This window comes from Sus scrofa, chromosome 17 (assembly GCF_000003025.6).
Source record: "Sus scrofa isolate TJ Tabasco breed Duroc chromosome 17, Sscrofa11.1, whole genome shotgun sequence".
Lineage (NCBI taxonomy): Eukaryota > Metazoa > Chordata > Mammalia > Artiodactyla > Suidae > Sus > Sus scrofa.
The window spans coordinates 40,066,989-40,084,568 of NC_010459.5; the positions used below are offsets into that span (position 1 = coordinate 40,066,989).

The 17,580-nt window shown below is 52.4% G+C and overlaps 1 protein-coding gene across 1 annotated transcript in view; it reads right to left on the reverse strand.

Moving 5' to 3' along the window:
- The window catches only part of SOGA1 (suppressor of glucose, autophagy associated 1), a 78,701-nt gene that overhangs the window by 46,887 nt on the left and 14,234 nt on the right, over window positions 1-17,580 (reverse strand). The window contains exons 2-3 of the mRNA XM_005672920.3: window positions 12,331-12,555; window positions 3,457-3,615 (exon numbers count right to left, since the gene is read on the reverse strand). Of these exons, the coding sequence (XP_005672977.1) occupies window positions 3,457-3,615; window positions 12,331-12,555 (384 nt within the window). The remainder of the gene's footprint in view (window positions 1-3,456; window positions 3,616-12,330; window positions 12,556-17,580) is intronic.

Genomic DNA, 17,580 nt, shown 5'->3' on the forward strand with positions numbered 1-17,580 from the left:
TTCCCAGGCTAGGGGTCTAATTGGAGCTGTAGCTGCCAGCCTACGCCAGAGCCACAGCAACTCGGGATCCGAGCCGAATCTGCAACCTACACCACAGCTCACAGCAACGCCGGATTGTTAACCCACTGAGCAAGGGCAGGGATCGAACCCGCAATCTCATGGCTCCTAGCTGGGTTCGTTAACCACTGCACCACAACAGGAACTCCCCTCCCCTACCATTTCTAATGCCTCCATTTAGCGGGTTTTCCGCCAGATTTTCTGCCAAGCTATACATTTGTACATATACCAAATACACACATGCTTCAAAAACATTTTGTTCTGTACGGCTTTCCAAAATAATTGTGGGACTGCACAATGAGTATGGTTTTATAACTTTCTTTTCCTGCTTAACATTGTATCTTAGAGATCTTTCCATGTCAGTGCAGATGGATCTACCTTTTTTTAAAATTGTGGGGCAGGGAGTTCCCGTCGTGGCGCAGTGGTTAACGAATCCGACTAGGAACCATAAGGTTGCGGGTTTGGTCCCTGCCCTTGCTCAGTGGGTTAATGATCCGGCATTGCCGTGAGCTGTGGTGTAGGTCGCAGACCCGGCTCAGATCCCGCGTTGCTGTGGCTCTGGTGTAGGCCAGTGGCTACAGCTCCGATTGGACCCCTAGCCTGGGAACCTCCATATGCCGAGGGAGCGGCCCAAGAAATAGCAAAAAGACAAAAAAAAAAAAAAATTGTGGGACAGGACACCTACTATAAAATTTACCATTTTAACCTTTTTTCTTTTTTATAGCAGTAAAATATACATAACATAAAATCTGCCACTTTTAGCCATTTTCAAGTGCGCAATTCAGTGGCATCATCACCATTCGTCTCCAGAACTTTTTCTCCCCCCTTCTTTTTTGGCCGCCTCCCAGATAGGGAGTTCCTGGGCCAGGGATCAGATCCAGGCCACACTTGCAACCAACGCCACAGCTGCAGCAATGTCAGATCCTTTAACCCACTGTGCTGGGCCAGGGATCGAACCTGCGTCCAGGTGCCACAGAGATGCTGCTGATCCCACTGTGCCACAGCGGGAACTCCTAGAACTTTGTCATCATCCCAAACTGAAATGCTGTACCTATTAAACAATATTTCCCCACGCCCTCCTCCCTCCAGTACCTAGTAACCTCTCATCTCCTTTCTGTCTATGAATTTGACTACTCAAGTAGCTTGTCTGAGTGGAATCATATGATACTTGTCCTGTTATGTTCGGCTTATTTCACTGAGCACAGTGGCCCTGAGATTCACTCGTACTGTAAAATGTGTCAGAATTACATTCCTATTTTTTCCCCCATCTCTTTAGGGCTACACCCAAGGCATATGGAGGTCCCCAGGCTAGAGGGTGAATCAGAGTTGTAGCCTCCAGCCCACGCCACAGCCACAGCAACTCGGGATCCGAGCCAAGTCTGCGACCTACACCACACCTCACAGCAATGCCAGATCCTTAACCCACTGAGCGAGGCCAGGGATCAAGCTCACATCCTCCTGGATGCTAGTCGGGTTCGTTAATCACTGAGCCACGGCAGGAACGCCAGAATTACATTCCTTCTTAAGGTTATGCATACATTGTAAGCATATGCTACATTTTTGTTTGTTCATCCATGGACATTGAGTTGCTTATACTTTTACTTATTTATTTATTTTTTGGCTATAGGCAGGCATGTGGAAGCTTCCAGGCCAGGGGCTGAACCCACACCACAGATGCAACCGGTGCCACAGCTGTGGCAATGCCTGATCCTTAACCCACTGCACCCCACAGGAACTTCCTGGGTTGCTTATACCTCCTGGCTGCCGTGAATAATGCTGCCATGAATGTGGTGGTACAAATATTTGTTCGTGTCCCTGCTCTCCATCCTTTTGGATACATACGCAGGAGTGGAACTAGCTTACTTGGTAACTTGTTACTTGGTGTAACTTTTTCAGGAACTACCACACTACCTTATTCTTTTGTACTTCTTCATAGTGTTCTGTTGTTACCCAATCTTATTAATGATCATAAACAACCTTGTAAGTTGGGTACTGTTATTACCCTGATGTCACAGATGAAGAAAGTGAGACTTAAAAAGGGGAGGTGGCTTCAGGATCTCAGCCACATCTCTGCCAAGGAAAGGGTGGGAGAACTCAGGTGAGCTCTCCCTCTCTGAGCCTCCGTCTCCTCTCCTCCACCGCGGGAACAGGCTCATCTCCAACGCACTTTCTGAAATCACCTCTCCTTTTCACTATCAAGGGTGGAAGTGATGAGGTGTGTGAAGATGGTGCCCTGTGGTGTGGGCCAGGGCATGGGGGGTAAGAGGCTGCCCAAGGGAGGGCCCAGCCCTGGCATGGCCCTTAGCAGCAAACACCTCTCCCTATACCGAGAAGCCTTTGGCGCCTCACACCAACACACCCAGCAGGGAGGGCAGTTGGAGGATTGTTCTGGCCTCAGGGCCATGGTGTCTGTCCTGGAATGTGGGCCTGTCTGCCCTTGGGCCAGTGAGGACTACCCCCCAGAACAGTGCTGGATCCTAGGATACCTTGTGTGCAGCCAGACAGCTAAGGCTCCGCTGTGCCTCCACGGGCTGTCTGGGACACAGACCCGAGGTTTCTGAAGGATTCCAGCACTCAGGCCTCACCTAGGCTGATGGTTTCCAATCAGCACAGCCCACTGGGTCCTGTCTGACCTTGAGGCCATCCCTCCCTTCCTCAGGGCTGTCTTCTCATCCATAAAATGGGTACAATCACAACTGCATTGGGCCTTTATGAAAATTATGGGAAGTGCCCAGCATAGCAGCCAACAGGCTGTGCCCTGAACACACAGCGGAAGGGAGGAAGGGACAGCAGGTGGCGGGACTCTCATGAGCAAAGACAGAGAAGCTGGTGCCCACAGGTCACCCTCAAGAAGCATCTGTTTAACTATACTCCAGTAAAATAAAAATTAAAAAAAAAAAAAGAAGCATCTATGTCCTGAAATCTGTGTTGAGACACCATCCAGAGGCCCAGCCCCGGCAGTGACTTTATACCAAGTGGCAGCGCCTGGCAGTCCCCAAAGCTCATCCACAAACTCTATCCCACAGAGTCTTTCCAATGACTCAAAGTACTACTGTCCCAAACCGAGGCACAGAGGGCCAGGCCCCTTGCTGGGCATCGCTGCATGTTTTCTCAGTAATCCTCCCACAGCTGTAGTCCTCTGATGGCCGACTGTGTCCTTCCTTGGCCTGTGGGCTCCTTGAGAGCAGGACCCAGGCATCTCTCATTCACCACAGTGTCCTTAGGGCCCAAAACAGTGTACACAGTAGGTGCTCAGGGGGCGTGTGATAGAGCAGTGAATGAACAGACAGCTCTGCCAGGGAGGCATAACCGTGCAGAGCCAGATGGCAGGATGGGCCTGGCACCTGCCTGCCCGCCCACCCTAAGCCTGACCCTACTGAGGGTGGGCAGGACTCTCACCTCTCTCGGCCGCTCCAGCTCCGTCTGCAACACCTGCTTGGCCAGCTCAGTCTCGATGAGCCGCTGCCGAAGCTCCTCATTCTCCTCCTCCAGCCGTGCCCGTTTCTTCTCCACAGCCTCGAGCTCCTTATGCAGCCGCACGGAGATGTCCTTAGAGACCTGAGCAAAGGCGGGTGATGAGCAGGGTGTGAGCAACCCCAAGCAGACGGGTACTCTCACCATCCCCACTTAGAGAGGAAGAAACCAAGGCACAGAGAGGTCAAGTAATTCACCAAGGGTTACACAGCCAGGAATGGTAAAACCCAAACCCAAACCCAAGCACCCCATGATCCCTATGTCCACACCGTAGTTCAGCCCCCAGAAAGCTCTAAGGGCCCTGGCTATTCTTAGCAATGCCTTTCGCTTATCTGGGCCTTTTAATGCTTCCAAAAGCCTCTCTCAGATACTCTCTTGCCCAGTTCTCACAAGAGCCTATGGCAGGCCCGGAAGCTCATTTTATTTACTTATTTTTTTGTCTTTTCTAGGACCGCACCTGCGGCATATGGAGGTTCCCAGACTAGGGGTCGAATCCGAGCTGTTGCCACTGGCTTACACTGCAGCCACAGCAACGCCAGATCTGAGCTGCATCTGTGACCTACACCGAAGCTCACAGGCAATGCAGGATCCTTAACCCGCTGAGCAAGGCCAGGGATTGAACCTGCAACCTCATGGTTCCTAGTCGGATTTGTTAACCACTGAGCCATGACGTGAACACCCAGAAGCTCATTTTAAAGAGAGGGGAGGGAGTTCCCTGGTGGCTCAGTGGCTTAAAGATCTGGTGTTGTCACTGCTGTGGTGCAGGTTGGATCCCTGGCCTGGGAACTTCTGGATGCCTCGGGCCTGGCGTAAGCAAAAAAAAAAAAAAAAAAAAAAGAGAGAGAGAGTGGAGAAGTTCCTGTTGTGCCACAGTAGGTTAAGGATCCAACTGTAGTGGCTTGGGTCGCTGAAGAGGTATGGGTTTGATACCCCACCCAGCACAGCGGATGGGTTATGGATCTGGCATTGCCGCAGCTGTGGTATGGGCCACAGGTACAGCTCAGCTTATTCCATCCCTGGCCCAGGGAACTTCCATATGGTGCTAGTGCGGCCAAAAAAAAAGTGGGGATGGAATCCAGAGCAGGATGTACAGCCCCAGAGCCATCTGAACCCTATTTCTGCAAGTGACCAGTATATATGATCCTGAGCAAATCATTTCCCTCCCCTGTGCCTCGGTCTCTTTAACTACAAAATGGGTGCAATAATAATAGCACCAACTTCACGGGCCAACAGGAGGACCAGGAGGACTGATTCAGCTATTGCACAAAAGGTCAGGCCCAGTGCCTGCACAGTGAGTGCCGGATGAGTGGTGGCTGCTGCTGAGAGAAGCTGAGCCCAGAGAGGGGCATGACTTGCTGGGGGTCACACTGTAGCAAAGACCCTGAGGCCTGTTTCCAATTGTCTGGGATATAGAACATGCCCTAGGGACAAAGTCTGGGCAGATGTCCAAGTCATCCCAAGGCCAGGAGCTAAGAGAGCTGGTGCCAGGATGCTGCTGTAATAGCATCCCATTTCCTCGAGGACCGCTCTGTCCTGCTCCTGACGGCTAGTGGGAAAGGCTAGGAAAGGGGGCGGGGGGAGGGGTCCTCTTCTCTGGGGATGAGGAAGGCCCATTTAAGCTGGTAAATCACAGCTAGCCTCCACCCCTGAGTGGACCAAGCCCTCCCCTTTGCTGAACACCTGCTATGAGCCAGACTCATTCATCTTCACTCCAATTCTGCCCCCATTTTACTGGCAAGGAAACTGAAGCTCAGAGTGCAAATGACTTTTTCAGGGTCAAACTGAGCTGGTGAGGGCCAAGCTAGGGGAGCTCAGGGGTTCTGGCTGATAGGTTAGCGTGGCCAGGCCTCCACAAGGGGTTCAACGGCTTTGCCAGCAAGAAGTATGCATAGGGCAGACAGCCCAGCGCCTCATGCCTGCCAATCTCGGAAATGACCATGGCACCTCCTCCCTGCCGGAAGGGAAGAGGGCCCTCCCTGGCTTTGCCTTCTGCCTGGGCCCAGGCCCAGCTCGGCACGGACCTGCTGGCAGGGTGCGAGGCAGGCCAGGAAAAACAACAGCCAGAAAGGAAATTCAGCCCTAGCTGCCCCTCCCCCCTCTGCTGCCCATTGCCTCTCTCTGCCCTGAGGATCTCCAAGGACAGCCAGAAGCTGGCCCCCGAGGCTCCTCCCACAGTCTCTCTAGGCCACCACACCTCCCTTAACCACAAAGTGGGGACAGCAATCCCTCCCTGGCAGAAGGAGGACTTTGCAGGTGGGAAAACAAGATTCAAGCCTGATCCTACCACTCACTGGGTATGTGATCCAGGACAGGCTAGTTGACTATTTCTTTTTGTTTTTGTTTTTTTGGCTGCCCCACAGCATATGGAGTTCCCCAGCCAGGGATCAGATCCCATCAGTAGCTGTGGCCTAAGCTCCAGCTGTGGTAACACCACTGTGCCAGGCCGGGAACTGAAGCTGCGTCTCAGCACTCCCAAGACACTGCCGATCTGTTGCACCATGGTGGAAACTCTTGTTTACCATTGAATTGAAGTTTGTTTGTTTTTTAGGGCCGCCATCTGCAACATATAGAAGTTCCCGGGCTAGGGGTTGAATTGGAGCTGCAGCTGCCAGCCTATACCACAGTTGTAGCAACACCAGATCTAAGCTATATCTGTAACCTACACTAAAGCTCACAGCAACTCTGGATGCTTAACCCACTGAGTGAGGTCAGGGACTGAACCTGCATCCTCAAGGGCACTATGTCAGGTTTTTCACCTGCTGAGCCATAATAGGAACTCCGAACTGTGGGTTTTATTTCATCTTCTTTCTCTAGTTACTTTAAGTGTAAGATTAGGTTGCTTACTGGGGATTTTTCTTGTTCTCAACCCACTGAGCCACAATGGGAACTCCTGAAGTCTTGATCATCAGTAAAAGGAGGTTGATATAGCCTAGCCACGAGAGCTGCTATGAGGAATAAACAACACAGTTCTTGGGCTGGTGGCTGGAACATAACAGGTACTCAAAAGTATAATGATTTTTGGAGTTCCCGTCATGGTTCAGTGGTTAATGAATCCGACTAGGAACCATGAGTTTTCGGGTTTGATCCCTGTCCTCGCTCAGTGCGTTGATGATCCGGCATTGCCGTGAGCTGTGGTGTAGGTCGCAGACACAGCTCGGATCCTGCGTTGCTGTGGCTGTGGCTGTGGCAGGCGGCTACAGCTCTGATGAGATCCCTAGCCTGGGAACCTCCATATGCTGTGGGTGCAGCCCTAGAAAAAACAAACAATAAAAAGTCTAATGATTCCTTTTTGTTTTGTTTTGTTTTTTTGTCTTTTGTTGTTGTTATTGTTGTTGCTATTTCTTGGGCCGCTCCCGCGGCATATGGAGGTTCCCAGGCTAGGGGTTGAATCGGAGCTGTAGCCACCGGCCCATGCCAGAGCCACAGCAACGCGGGATTCGAGCCGCGCGTCTGCAACCTACACCACAGTTCACGGCAACGCCAGATCGTTAACCCACTGAGCAAGGGCAGGGACCGAACCTGCAACCTCATGGTTCCTAGTCGGATTCGTTAACCACTGCGCCACGACGGGAACTCCCTAAAAAGTCTAATGATTCTTAATGCATTGTCAAGATTCCTGCATTACCTCTGGGCACTGATTTTACCCAGCTTGGCCCAACACCCCACAACCTCAATTCTTGAGTTTGATGTCAGAGTTTTTGCTGGAGATGTTCTGTGGCCCCAAGTTTTAGACCGTTAGGTCACCCAGTGAGCCCCTGACTTGATCAACACTACATTCATTCATTCATCTGCTTAGCCTCTGGCGGCAGGAGTGGTGAAAGAGGTTCAGGCCCCAGGCCACGCCTGCGCTCTTTCATGTCTCCCCCTCCCCCCCGGCTTTTTAGGGCTGCACCTGTGGCATATGGAGGTTCCCAGGCTAGGGGTCCAATCAGAGCCACCAGCTGCTGGCCTACACCACAGCCACAGCAATGCCAGATCCGAGCCACGTCTGCAACCCACACCACAGCTCATGGCAACGCTGGATCCTTAACCCACTGAGCAAGGCCAGGGATTGAATCCGCAACCTCATGGTTCCTAGTCGGATTCGTTTCCGCTGCGCCATGATGGGCACTCCTCTTTCACGTCTCTTTTTTCCAGTAGCAGTGTAGGGCCTGGCACACACTAATAAATGCTAGTTGGATGAACGACAACAACAAAAAAATCCAAGATTCCAACAAGCAAAAGGGAGGGAAATAAAGGAGTAAATGACTAAAATTTGGGGAGCTGCACACGTCCTAGCTTAGCTGAGGATGTCCCCACAACAGCCCACACCCTCCACTGCCCAGAAAGGGCTATGTCCCTGACTGGGGCAAGAGTGGGACAAGGCTCTTCTCCAACTATGCTCCTGCCCGAGCCAGCTCCTCTCCATCTGGGGGTCACTCCATCCCCATCATTGCCTCAATCTGGGCAGGTGACCCACTCCCCAACAAGAAGGAATGATCTATGTAGGTTCCTGGATCCTCTTGGGCCCATGAGTGACTCTATGGCTGTCATCCCTCCCATGAGTCCCCAGTTGTCTTTTGCCCCATTCTCCATGGAATCCCCTGCCCCATCTGCTCTCCACCCCTGGAGGACACTTTGCTAAGAAAGCCTAGCCCCAGGGAGACCACAGAATTCCAGTGTGAACCAAAGAGCCCTTAATCTCACATCCCCCAAGAGCCCTGTGCCCTTGGATACAGGCCCACAAGAGCAAAGAGCACAGCTGCCTGGAGGGCAGGAGCCTTGCTGCCTGGGCCTGTCCCTTCTCCTCTCTCAGCCTCAGAGGTCCTGGGCCCCTTGGCTCTCACAGGTGACTGTAGAACCTGCTGTCACTCCCCCAGCACCCAGCACCTGTCTTTCATCCCCTCGGAAAGTGCTTTGATTATTACCCCCTTTCTGAGGCTCAGAGAAGAAAGGTCACTTGCCCAAGGACACACAGCTAGGAAGCTACAAAACCAAGATATGAAGTCAGGTGGTCAAGTCTGGAGTCTTTCTCTTGGTCTGAGCCTGCTGTTGGCCTGAAGCTTGAAGACACATTATATTAATATCAATGGTAAGAGTATTTATAAGTGCAACAGTGGGCTTGCTGTGTCAGGGGCTCACAGGGCCCCACCTGTCTATCTCATTTGATCCTCTCATGATCATTCCAACTACCCTTAAGGTAGGATGGCTGAGATACTACAGGAGGCGAAGCAGCTGCAGCTTCCGGAAACCAGGGCAAATCCGCAAAGCGCAAACAAATGCTCTCGGCCATGAGGTCACTGTTTACAGTGCTGGGGCCTGGCTCCTGCCAAATGCAACCAGCAGCCTCCAGGTCACAGCCACCTCAGTCAGTGGCCCCTCGGCTCCCGGGCCTAAGGCTTTAAGGTGTCCCTGTCACTCTGAATGCCCAAGGAGAGGATGGGACACTCACTAAGGAGCACGCTCCATCCAGGCAGCATCCGGGCTCGGTGAGGCTAAATCCTCCCAGGAGCCCCAGGAAGGTGGGAATGTCACTTCCATTGTACAGATGAGGAAACCGAGGCTCAAAGAGGGGAAGTAACCTGCTCAGACCAGGAATTAAACCCAAAGCCAGAACTTTTTCTCCAGCAACATCTGTTTCTAAGAAATGTTTTACTGACGAGTCCTTGGGGCTCCCACAAGAGTCCCGTCAGGCGGGAATTTTCATCCCCAATTCTCGGGACCAGAACCCTCCCACAGGATCCCAGGCCCTGATGGTAGGGCCTAGGAATCTGTATTGTTAACAAATCTTCCAGGTGATACTTATCCACCCAGGGACGTTGAGATTCTGGCCTCCCTTCCCCACCCTGGCCCCAGCCACTTGTCTCACTAGTGCCTCATACATTCTTTTCCTGAAAAATAATATCCCAACCAACATGTGCTCATTTGTTAGGGGAGCAGCCCAAGCCAGACTCTGTGCTCATCATGCTGTTTTTTTTTTTTCAATCTCCGCACCCATGGCATAAGGAAGTTCCTGGGCCAGGGACTGAATCTGAGTCACAGCTGCAGCAATGCGAGATCCTTTGATCCACTGCACTGGGCTAGGGATTGAACCTGCAACCCAAGCCACTGAAGTAGGATTCTTAACCAACTGTGCCGCAGCGGGAACTCTCAGCACGCTCTTTACCTTTCATTATTTTTGGCCATGCCCATGGCATGCATATGTTCCCAGGCCATGGATCGAACCCATGCCACAGCAGTGACAACACAAGGTCCTTAACTGCGAGGGAACTCCTTGAGCTATGTCTTTTATCTTCAAAAATCTCTAAAGGTAGAGACTTGTTGTCTCTCCATTTTCCGCATGGGAAAACTGAGGCTTAAGGCTGTGAAGAGCTTTCCCAAAGCCACACAGCAAGCAAATAAAAGCAGGTCTTGTCCCCCTGCCCTCCTCACGCTGCACAATGTTCCTGCTGAGGTTCTGTGGGTCCATTCAGCTGTGAGGACCAGCAGAGAGTGAGAGAGCCTGGGAGGATGGGGGGAAGGGACGGCCAAGGTTTCTTTCATGCCGCCCTCTCCAGTAATCTACCTGCTTGATCAAACCGCTGGAGCTGAAAAACCCTGAAGACTCAGCTGCTCTAAGCCCCACATTTAACAGAAGGGGAAACTGAGGCCCCAAGGGGTGGCCCCACGCCAGCCTACTCTTGATGGCAGAGCAAGTCAGAGGGTCCCCAGTTCCCTCCACATCTCGTGACGTGGAGCCTTCCCAGGCAATGCCAAGGAAGTCAGCCTCTTGAGAACCTCCCCCAAATGCCCCAGAACATCCCCAGCACATGGCGCAGCGTGAAGAGGCCAACGCTGTCCAGCCCAAGCTTGCTGGATGAGCTCAGCGCTCCAGCTGCAGATGCAGGGAGGGAGGGAAGGGGCCAGTCGCTGATTGGCTAGTTCAAATCCCAACAGAAGGGGCCGCTCCCTCTGCCCAGGCTCAGAGAGCACCCCCCACACGCTCTATGTGCACACCAGCTGCTCAGCTCCTCCCCCTCCCCCGGAGGCGCAGCGACCCAGCCAGCAGGCTCCCAGCCCCAGCCTCCCCCTGTTCCTCATGGAAGGCTGACTTTTCTGTGTCCCAGCTACCTGGGCCCCATCTCAGATTCCCCTAAGCAGCCAGGGCTCTCCCTCATCCCATACCCTCTCAATCCAGTGCCTGGAATTTGAGTTTTTGTGTAACAATTTATCCCAGGATCTGCCTTCTCAGGTCGAGGTGCAGTTTGGACTTGGGGATATAGCCTTTCTGAGCTCAGTTTCCTCGTGTAGAGCAGACTTAAAATCCCGCAAGACAATGGGAGACACAAAAGCTGAGGTGGGGCTTGTGCTCACTGTTTGCCTCCCCTTAGAGGGGCCCTCTTCTTCATATCAGGCCTCAGCACAGAGGTCACCCCTGCAGGAAGACTTCATAGGCCCCTAGGCTGTGCCACGTACCCCACCCCCCAGCTCCTACAACCCCGGATGACAGTGGGCTGAGTACTGAGAGCAGGAGGCAGGCCCAGGTCTCCTGGAGCTCTTAGTCGCCAGACCAAGGCTCACACAGAAGAACAGGGCAGACCTCTGGAGGCCCCACCTGCCAGCTTCCAGACCAGCCTTCTCCTGCTCCCTCTGAGGTCAGGGAGCAAGGCACTGGAGGCTGATGAGTCTGCACTCCACCAGCTACAGAGAGGGTCACATGACCTTGGACAGGTGCTTCCTTTCTCTGAGCCTCCCTTCATCTGGAAGATGGGAGTAAGGACAGCTAACATTTTTTAAGTGCTTATAGCAACCTCTTACCTACCTTATCTCATTTGATCCTCATAAAACCCTGTGAGGCAGGGGCCACTGTTACACCCATTCTCCAGATGAGGAAACTGAAACTTAGGTGGCTTGCTCAAAATCAAAATATTAGGGCATACTGGCTCAGTGGTTAACGAACCCAACTAGGATCCATGAGGATGTGGGTTTGATCCCTGGCCTTGCTCAGTGGATTAAGGATCCGGCATTGCTATGAGCTCTGGTGTAGGTCACAGACATGGCTCAGATCCCACGTTGCTGTGGCTGTGGCATAGGCTGGCAGCTGTAGCTCTGATTTGACCCCTAGCCTGGGAACTTCCATATACTGTGGGTGCAGCCCTAAAAAACAAAAAATAAACAAATAAATAAATAAAATAAAATTAGGGCATACGGGAGCCACGATTTCTTTTTTCTTTTTATGGCCACACCAATGGCCTATGGAAATTCCCAGGCTAGTGGTGGAATCAGAGTAGCAGTTGCGGGCCTATATGACAGCCATAGCCATAGCAACATGGGATCCAAGCTGCTTCTGTGAACTATGCTGCAGCTTGTGGCAACACCAGATCCCTAACTCAATGAACAAGGCCAGGGAGCGAACAAACCCACATCCTCCAGGAAACTATGTCGAGTCCCTAACCCACTGAGCCACAACGGGAACTCCTGGAACCAAAATTTAAACTAGGCTTATCCAACTCCAGACCTTCACTTGCCTCTATCAGCACAAGAAAGAAACCCCCATAGAACTGCACAGGGCCAACTTGGAGGCCAGCACCAGGCGGGGAGTTGATACTCAAAACAGCAGCTGCTGTTGGTAGGATTCATATCATGATGCCACTTTGGACATCCCTGGTAGATGGCCAATCAGTTCACTGGGGATCCTATTTTACAGGATGGGGATCAGGCCATCCTCATGAGGATGCTGAGGCCCAAACAGCATCCTAGGACACAGGAGGAGTAAGCTGACCTGGGTCCACTCCGGCTCATGGTCCTACTCCCCCAGCAAGAGCACCTATGAGGGCTTACCTTGACGTCCTGCTCCAGGCCTCGGATGAGCTCACCGTCCACTTGGCCAGTCTGGGCAGCTCGCAAGCTGCGGCGCTCGGCCTTGCGTAGCCGGTACTGCAGGATGCGGCAGGTCTTACTGGCCTGGTCCAGCTGCTGCCGCAGCTCCTGCAGCTGATACACATCCTCCTCCATGTAGACGTCCCGCATCTCCAGCATCTCTGCCCGCAGCTCCTCGATCTCATCCTGCAAAGGGAAGGACAGGTCAGGTTGCTGGGCCCTGTGGCAGTGGCCAGGGTGCTTGAGTGCAGGCCATACCCAATGCTGTCCTAGGCACCTGGGGGGGAGGGAGGGGTCTGAGTGTGGTAGGCTGAATAATGACTCCCCCCAACCCGAAGAGATGCCCAAATCTTAATTCCCAGAATCTGTGAACATGTTATCTTACATGGCAAAGGGACTTTGCAAATGTGATTGAGTTAAGGATCTTGAGACTGGGAGATTTTCCTGGATTATCTGGCTGGGCCCAATGTAACCACAAGTATCATGTAAGAGGGAGGCAAAGGGGTCAGAGGGGGAGAAGACCGGGGGGCAAAGGTTGGAGTGACGCAGGTTGAAGATGGACCAGGGAGTGCAGGCAGCCTCTAGAAGCAGGAAAGAGTTTCAGAGCAAAGAGTTACAGGAAAGGAGCCCTGCCAACACCTTAGTTTTCAGACTCTGACCTCCAGAATTGTAAGATAATAATCTGGGATTATTTTCAGCCACTACATTTGTGGTAATTTATTATAGCAGCAATAGGAAACTAATACACTGGGGAAGCAGGAGAGGCTCATTCAACAAGCATTTATGAGCACCAGCTGGGTACTCTGTGCAAACATGGAGGTGGGGAAGGAGAGGAGTGGTGGCCAAGACGAATGTGGCCCTTTCTGTACTGTCTGCATGGGAGCCCCAAGTCTCATTGGTAAGACACACAGCAAACTGACAAATTACAAAACCCTCTGTTACTGTTAAGAGCGATGAAGACAAACTCACGCCCCCCCCCAAAAAAAAAAGCAAAAACAAAACAGCTGGGTAATAAGATAGAGGAATGAGGGAAGGTGCTACGGTAAAGGACACGGTCCAGTTCCTGCTGTGGCACAACGGGATCGGCAGCGTCTCTGGTTTTTTGTTTTGTTTTGCTATGGCTGCACCCGCAGCATATGGAAGTTCCTCAGGCCAGGGATTGAATCCAAGCAGCAGCTGCGACCTGATCCTTTAACCACGTCAGATCTTTTAACCCACTGTGCTGGGCTGGGGATCCACTGTAGTTGGACTCAACCTACTGCACCACAGTGGGAAGTCCATTGGCAGCATCTCTGCAGCCCTGGGACACAGGTTCGATCCCCAGCCTGACACAATGGGTTAAGGACCCAGCATTGCAGCAGTTGGGGCATAGGTCACAATTGTGGCTCAGATCTGATCCTTGGCCCAGGAACTCCATATGCCATGGCGTGGCCAAAAAGAAAAAAAAAAAAAAAAAGTTAAAGGACATGGCCAGGGAGGCCACTTCTAAAGAGACATTTGAGCTGAGGCAAGAAGGAATAGCCATGCAATGAGAGAGGCAAGGAGAGATTACTCCAGGCAGAGGGAACAGTGTGTGCAAAGGCCCCGGGGCAGGAAAGAGCTCAGTATCAAGATACAACAAGGTGGCCAGAGTAGCTGCAGGGCCAAGCTGAGGCTGGAGTAACTGACAGGGGTCAGCCACCCAGGGCCTTGAATAGCTGAGTAAAGAATCTGAGTTTGAGTTCTAAAAGGAAGGGGTTGAGGAGGGTGACCTCACTTCCTCAGGGCAGCTTCTGACCGCCTCTGTCACCAGCTCCCAGATGTCCTTCACTTCCCCTTTGTCATCATCAGCACATCAGCAATTTTTCATTAAGAATTTGTCTCCCAGAGAAACTGTGAGTGTCTGGGGGGGTTCCCCACGTCTCCCTCACTCCCTGCTGTATCCCCCATGCCCAACCCAGGGCGAGCATCCCATAGCCTCCCAGTAAATAGTAACTGGATGAATGGAGGTGTGTCTGATTAGGTAAACGACTACAAAAAAACATACCAATGTGGAACAATCATTAGACACAGAGTGTAAGGGGCTGAGTGAGGGGACCCAGCAGAAGAAATCAATGATTACTTTGTCTAAAGCAGATGTGAAAGCTGAGTCACAAATGGAAATAATAATATCTACTCTTAGTGTGACTGAACAGATTGAGATTGTACGCTCAAAAGAGAAACTGAGACACAGGGGATGAATGACCTGCCAAAGGCACCCTTGAGGAGCCAAAGAAAGCACCTAAGGGTGATGCTGATGGGACAGGGGGTGGGTCCAAGAAAAAAAAAAGCCCACTTGGCAGGCCCTGGGGGGGATCCACAGTCTGGAGACCTGGCTTCACAGCCCCCTAAGCGTCCCTTTCCCCAGAGAGAACAGGTGGCTCTCTCCAGGGGGAATGGCCTGGGACTGTCCAGTGGCCCCTGAGACTAGATAGGTGAGTTTAATTCAGGAGCACGGTTAGGAAGTGGTACCTTCAGGCCAGTTCTCAGTATGAAAGCTCACTGAGGTTTCTACATCCATCTGTTTGTACCCAGTTACTTCTAGGACGATTTCTCAAATGGTTCTGAACCGAGGAGAGGATGACAGAGGGGACAGGTACCTGTTTCTTCCAACCCCAATAGACACTGTCCTGCTCCTGTCAGCAACTGAAGGGTTTGACACTCACTTGCCACCAGAGCCTCGCTCGTAGGGGTGGGTTCAGCAGCACCTCCCAAAGTGAATGACTGCCTGCACCAGCTGCAGAGGAACAGTCACCTCGCCAGGACCCCCACCCCCACCCCAGTATATACAGACTCACCCCCAACACCAGCATGCCAAGCAGACAGAACTAAAAGTGGAGAAGGAGGAAGTGGGACAGTCGATGATCGCATCAGTTAAAGAAAAGAGGAAGTGAGGGTGCACACGCCACTTCAGCTGCCAGATTAAGGAAGCACAGAGGAAAGAGCACTCGGGAAGTGCAGGCCAGTTGGCTAAGTCCGAGCTAATCCAGTCTCCAGATGGGCCTGTGTTCAAATCCCCACCGTGCTATTTACAGAATGCATTGATAGGGAGGATGTGGGGGTCTGAGGGGACCCGAAGCTCAGGATGAGCCAACAGGAAGTGCGAGGAACACACAAGCTGATGATGCTGGGCTACACTAAATATCACTGGATGATATGTAGGAGTTCCCACTGTGGCGCAACAGGATCAGTGGCATCTTGGGAGCGCTGGGGGATGGGTTCCATCCCCGGCCCTGCACACTGGGTTGGGGATCCAGCGTTACCGTGGGTGCGCCTTGGGTCACAGCTGTGGCTCAGATCTGATCCCTGGCCTAGGAACTCCATATGCCGTGGAGTGGTCAAAAAAAGAAAAAGATGTATGATATTTAGATCATGGGAGGTGACATCCCTCCACACAGGACCACACCAGGGCACTGGAGTTGTTTTTGGAGACCACTTATTTTTTTAACTTTTAAATAACTGATTTTCCCATTATAAAAAGAAGCAACAATCATAGAGGTAGTTTTGAAAACACAGAAAATAGAAATCACTCATAAATCCTCCACCTGGTCCTAAATCACAGTGGTTCTCAAAGTGTGGTCCCTGGACCAGCAGCATGAGCAACACAGGAGAACTTGTCAGAACTCCTCAGGCCCAGCCGCGACTTACTGAATCAGAAACCCCGGAAATGGGGCTCCCGAGTGACTCTAATTCAGGGTATTTCCTTCTAGTCTTTCTCCGTAAATGGGCAAGAATCATGTGTCTCAGCACACAAGTCCCCAGCCCAGAGTTGGACACAGAGCAGGGTCTCAGTAAGCCTCTATGGAAGAAGTGAATGAATGAATGACCTTTCTCACATGAGCAGCTGCCTCTCCAGGCCTGCCCTCCAACACAGTCAATTTCTGAAAATGCAGGATGTTGCATTTGTGCCAGTTCCAGCTCTCTGTGGTGGCCGAGGCGGGGGGCCCAGGCCCCCTGGGGGCTCATCCCAGCTGCAGGCAGCATGTGGCAGCCCCTCCTGGCACGGTCTGCATGAGAGGGTGAGTCCACAAAGGCCGGCTTGTGGCCCGCACGGCTGGGTCCACTGGGATGTGGGCAGCAGAAGCCAGTGAAAATGGGACTTAGGCAGGGGCTGAGCTTTCAGGGCAGTGGGGGTGGGGGTGGGGTTGCCAGAACATGGGGAGGGGGCCGAGGGCAGGACTCTGTTTTCCTGCAGAGATTCTTGGACCTCACCAATCTCCTGGGACTCCTCCATCCCAGAATCATCTGAGCCAACTGAGGAAGCTGGAATGGAATCACCCCAGGGTGGGGGTGGGGAGCTCAGCCTTCCCTTCCAGGGCAGCTCAGTGGCCTTGCTGAGCCCCCCACCTCAACCATGTGGAAGTGGGGAAGGAGGGCCAAACTCCACTGGCCTCAGCCAGCCTAGTGGCTACATAAGGTTGTCAGAGACCCCCACCAACATCAGTGGGGAAACCCAAACCTCATCCCCCACTGCAGACGGGAAAAGGCCACACTGCCCAGCAGTGCCCTGTTCAGAGCCTGGGGGCCCCCGACTCTCAACCCCACATTTAGACAGGCTGGACTCAAGAAGCTGAGGGAAGGTGCCCAGACCAGTCATGGCTGCCAGGCCCCCAAACCCATCCCCTCTGGCCACTCCTTCAAGGTAACCTGTCTTCCCCTTGAAGCTTAACCTGATTATTTAACCTGGACAAAGAACGGGGAGCGGAGCAGGGAGGATAGGGGATGGGAAGGGGCACCCCCACTGCTGCCAGGTAGTCAGCCTTTCCTTTTATAGAAAATGGTTACTTGGCTCTGATTAGAGCAGTAATGCCTGTTTATTGTGGGGGTGGGGTGGCAAAAAAACAAAAAACTTGGGGGACCAAAAAAAAGATCAGAGAGGTTTCTATCTCCTCCAGAAGTTCCCACTGGTTTCTGCATTAGGTCCACGCTTCTTGCTCTGGAACCTGAGCCCCCCTGGTCTCCAACCCTGTCTTGCCTCTGCCCTCGCATCCTCGGCCCCCCACGTCCAGATATGCCACGACCAAAAAAACACCTACTGGAAAGCTCACTGATACCAGGCTCCGCCCAGCACAGTATCTGCACAATAGTTTAATCCCCTCACCGACCCTGTGAGGAAGGTAGTGAAATATTCCCACTTTGCAGATGAGGAGACTGAGGCTCAGAAGATTCCCAGAGCTGTCCAAGGAAAGGAGC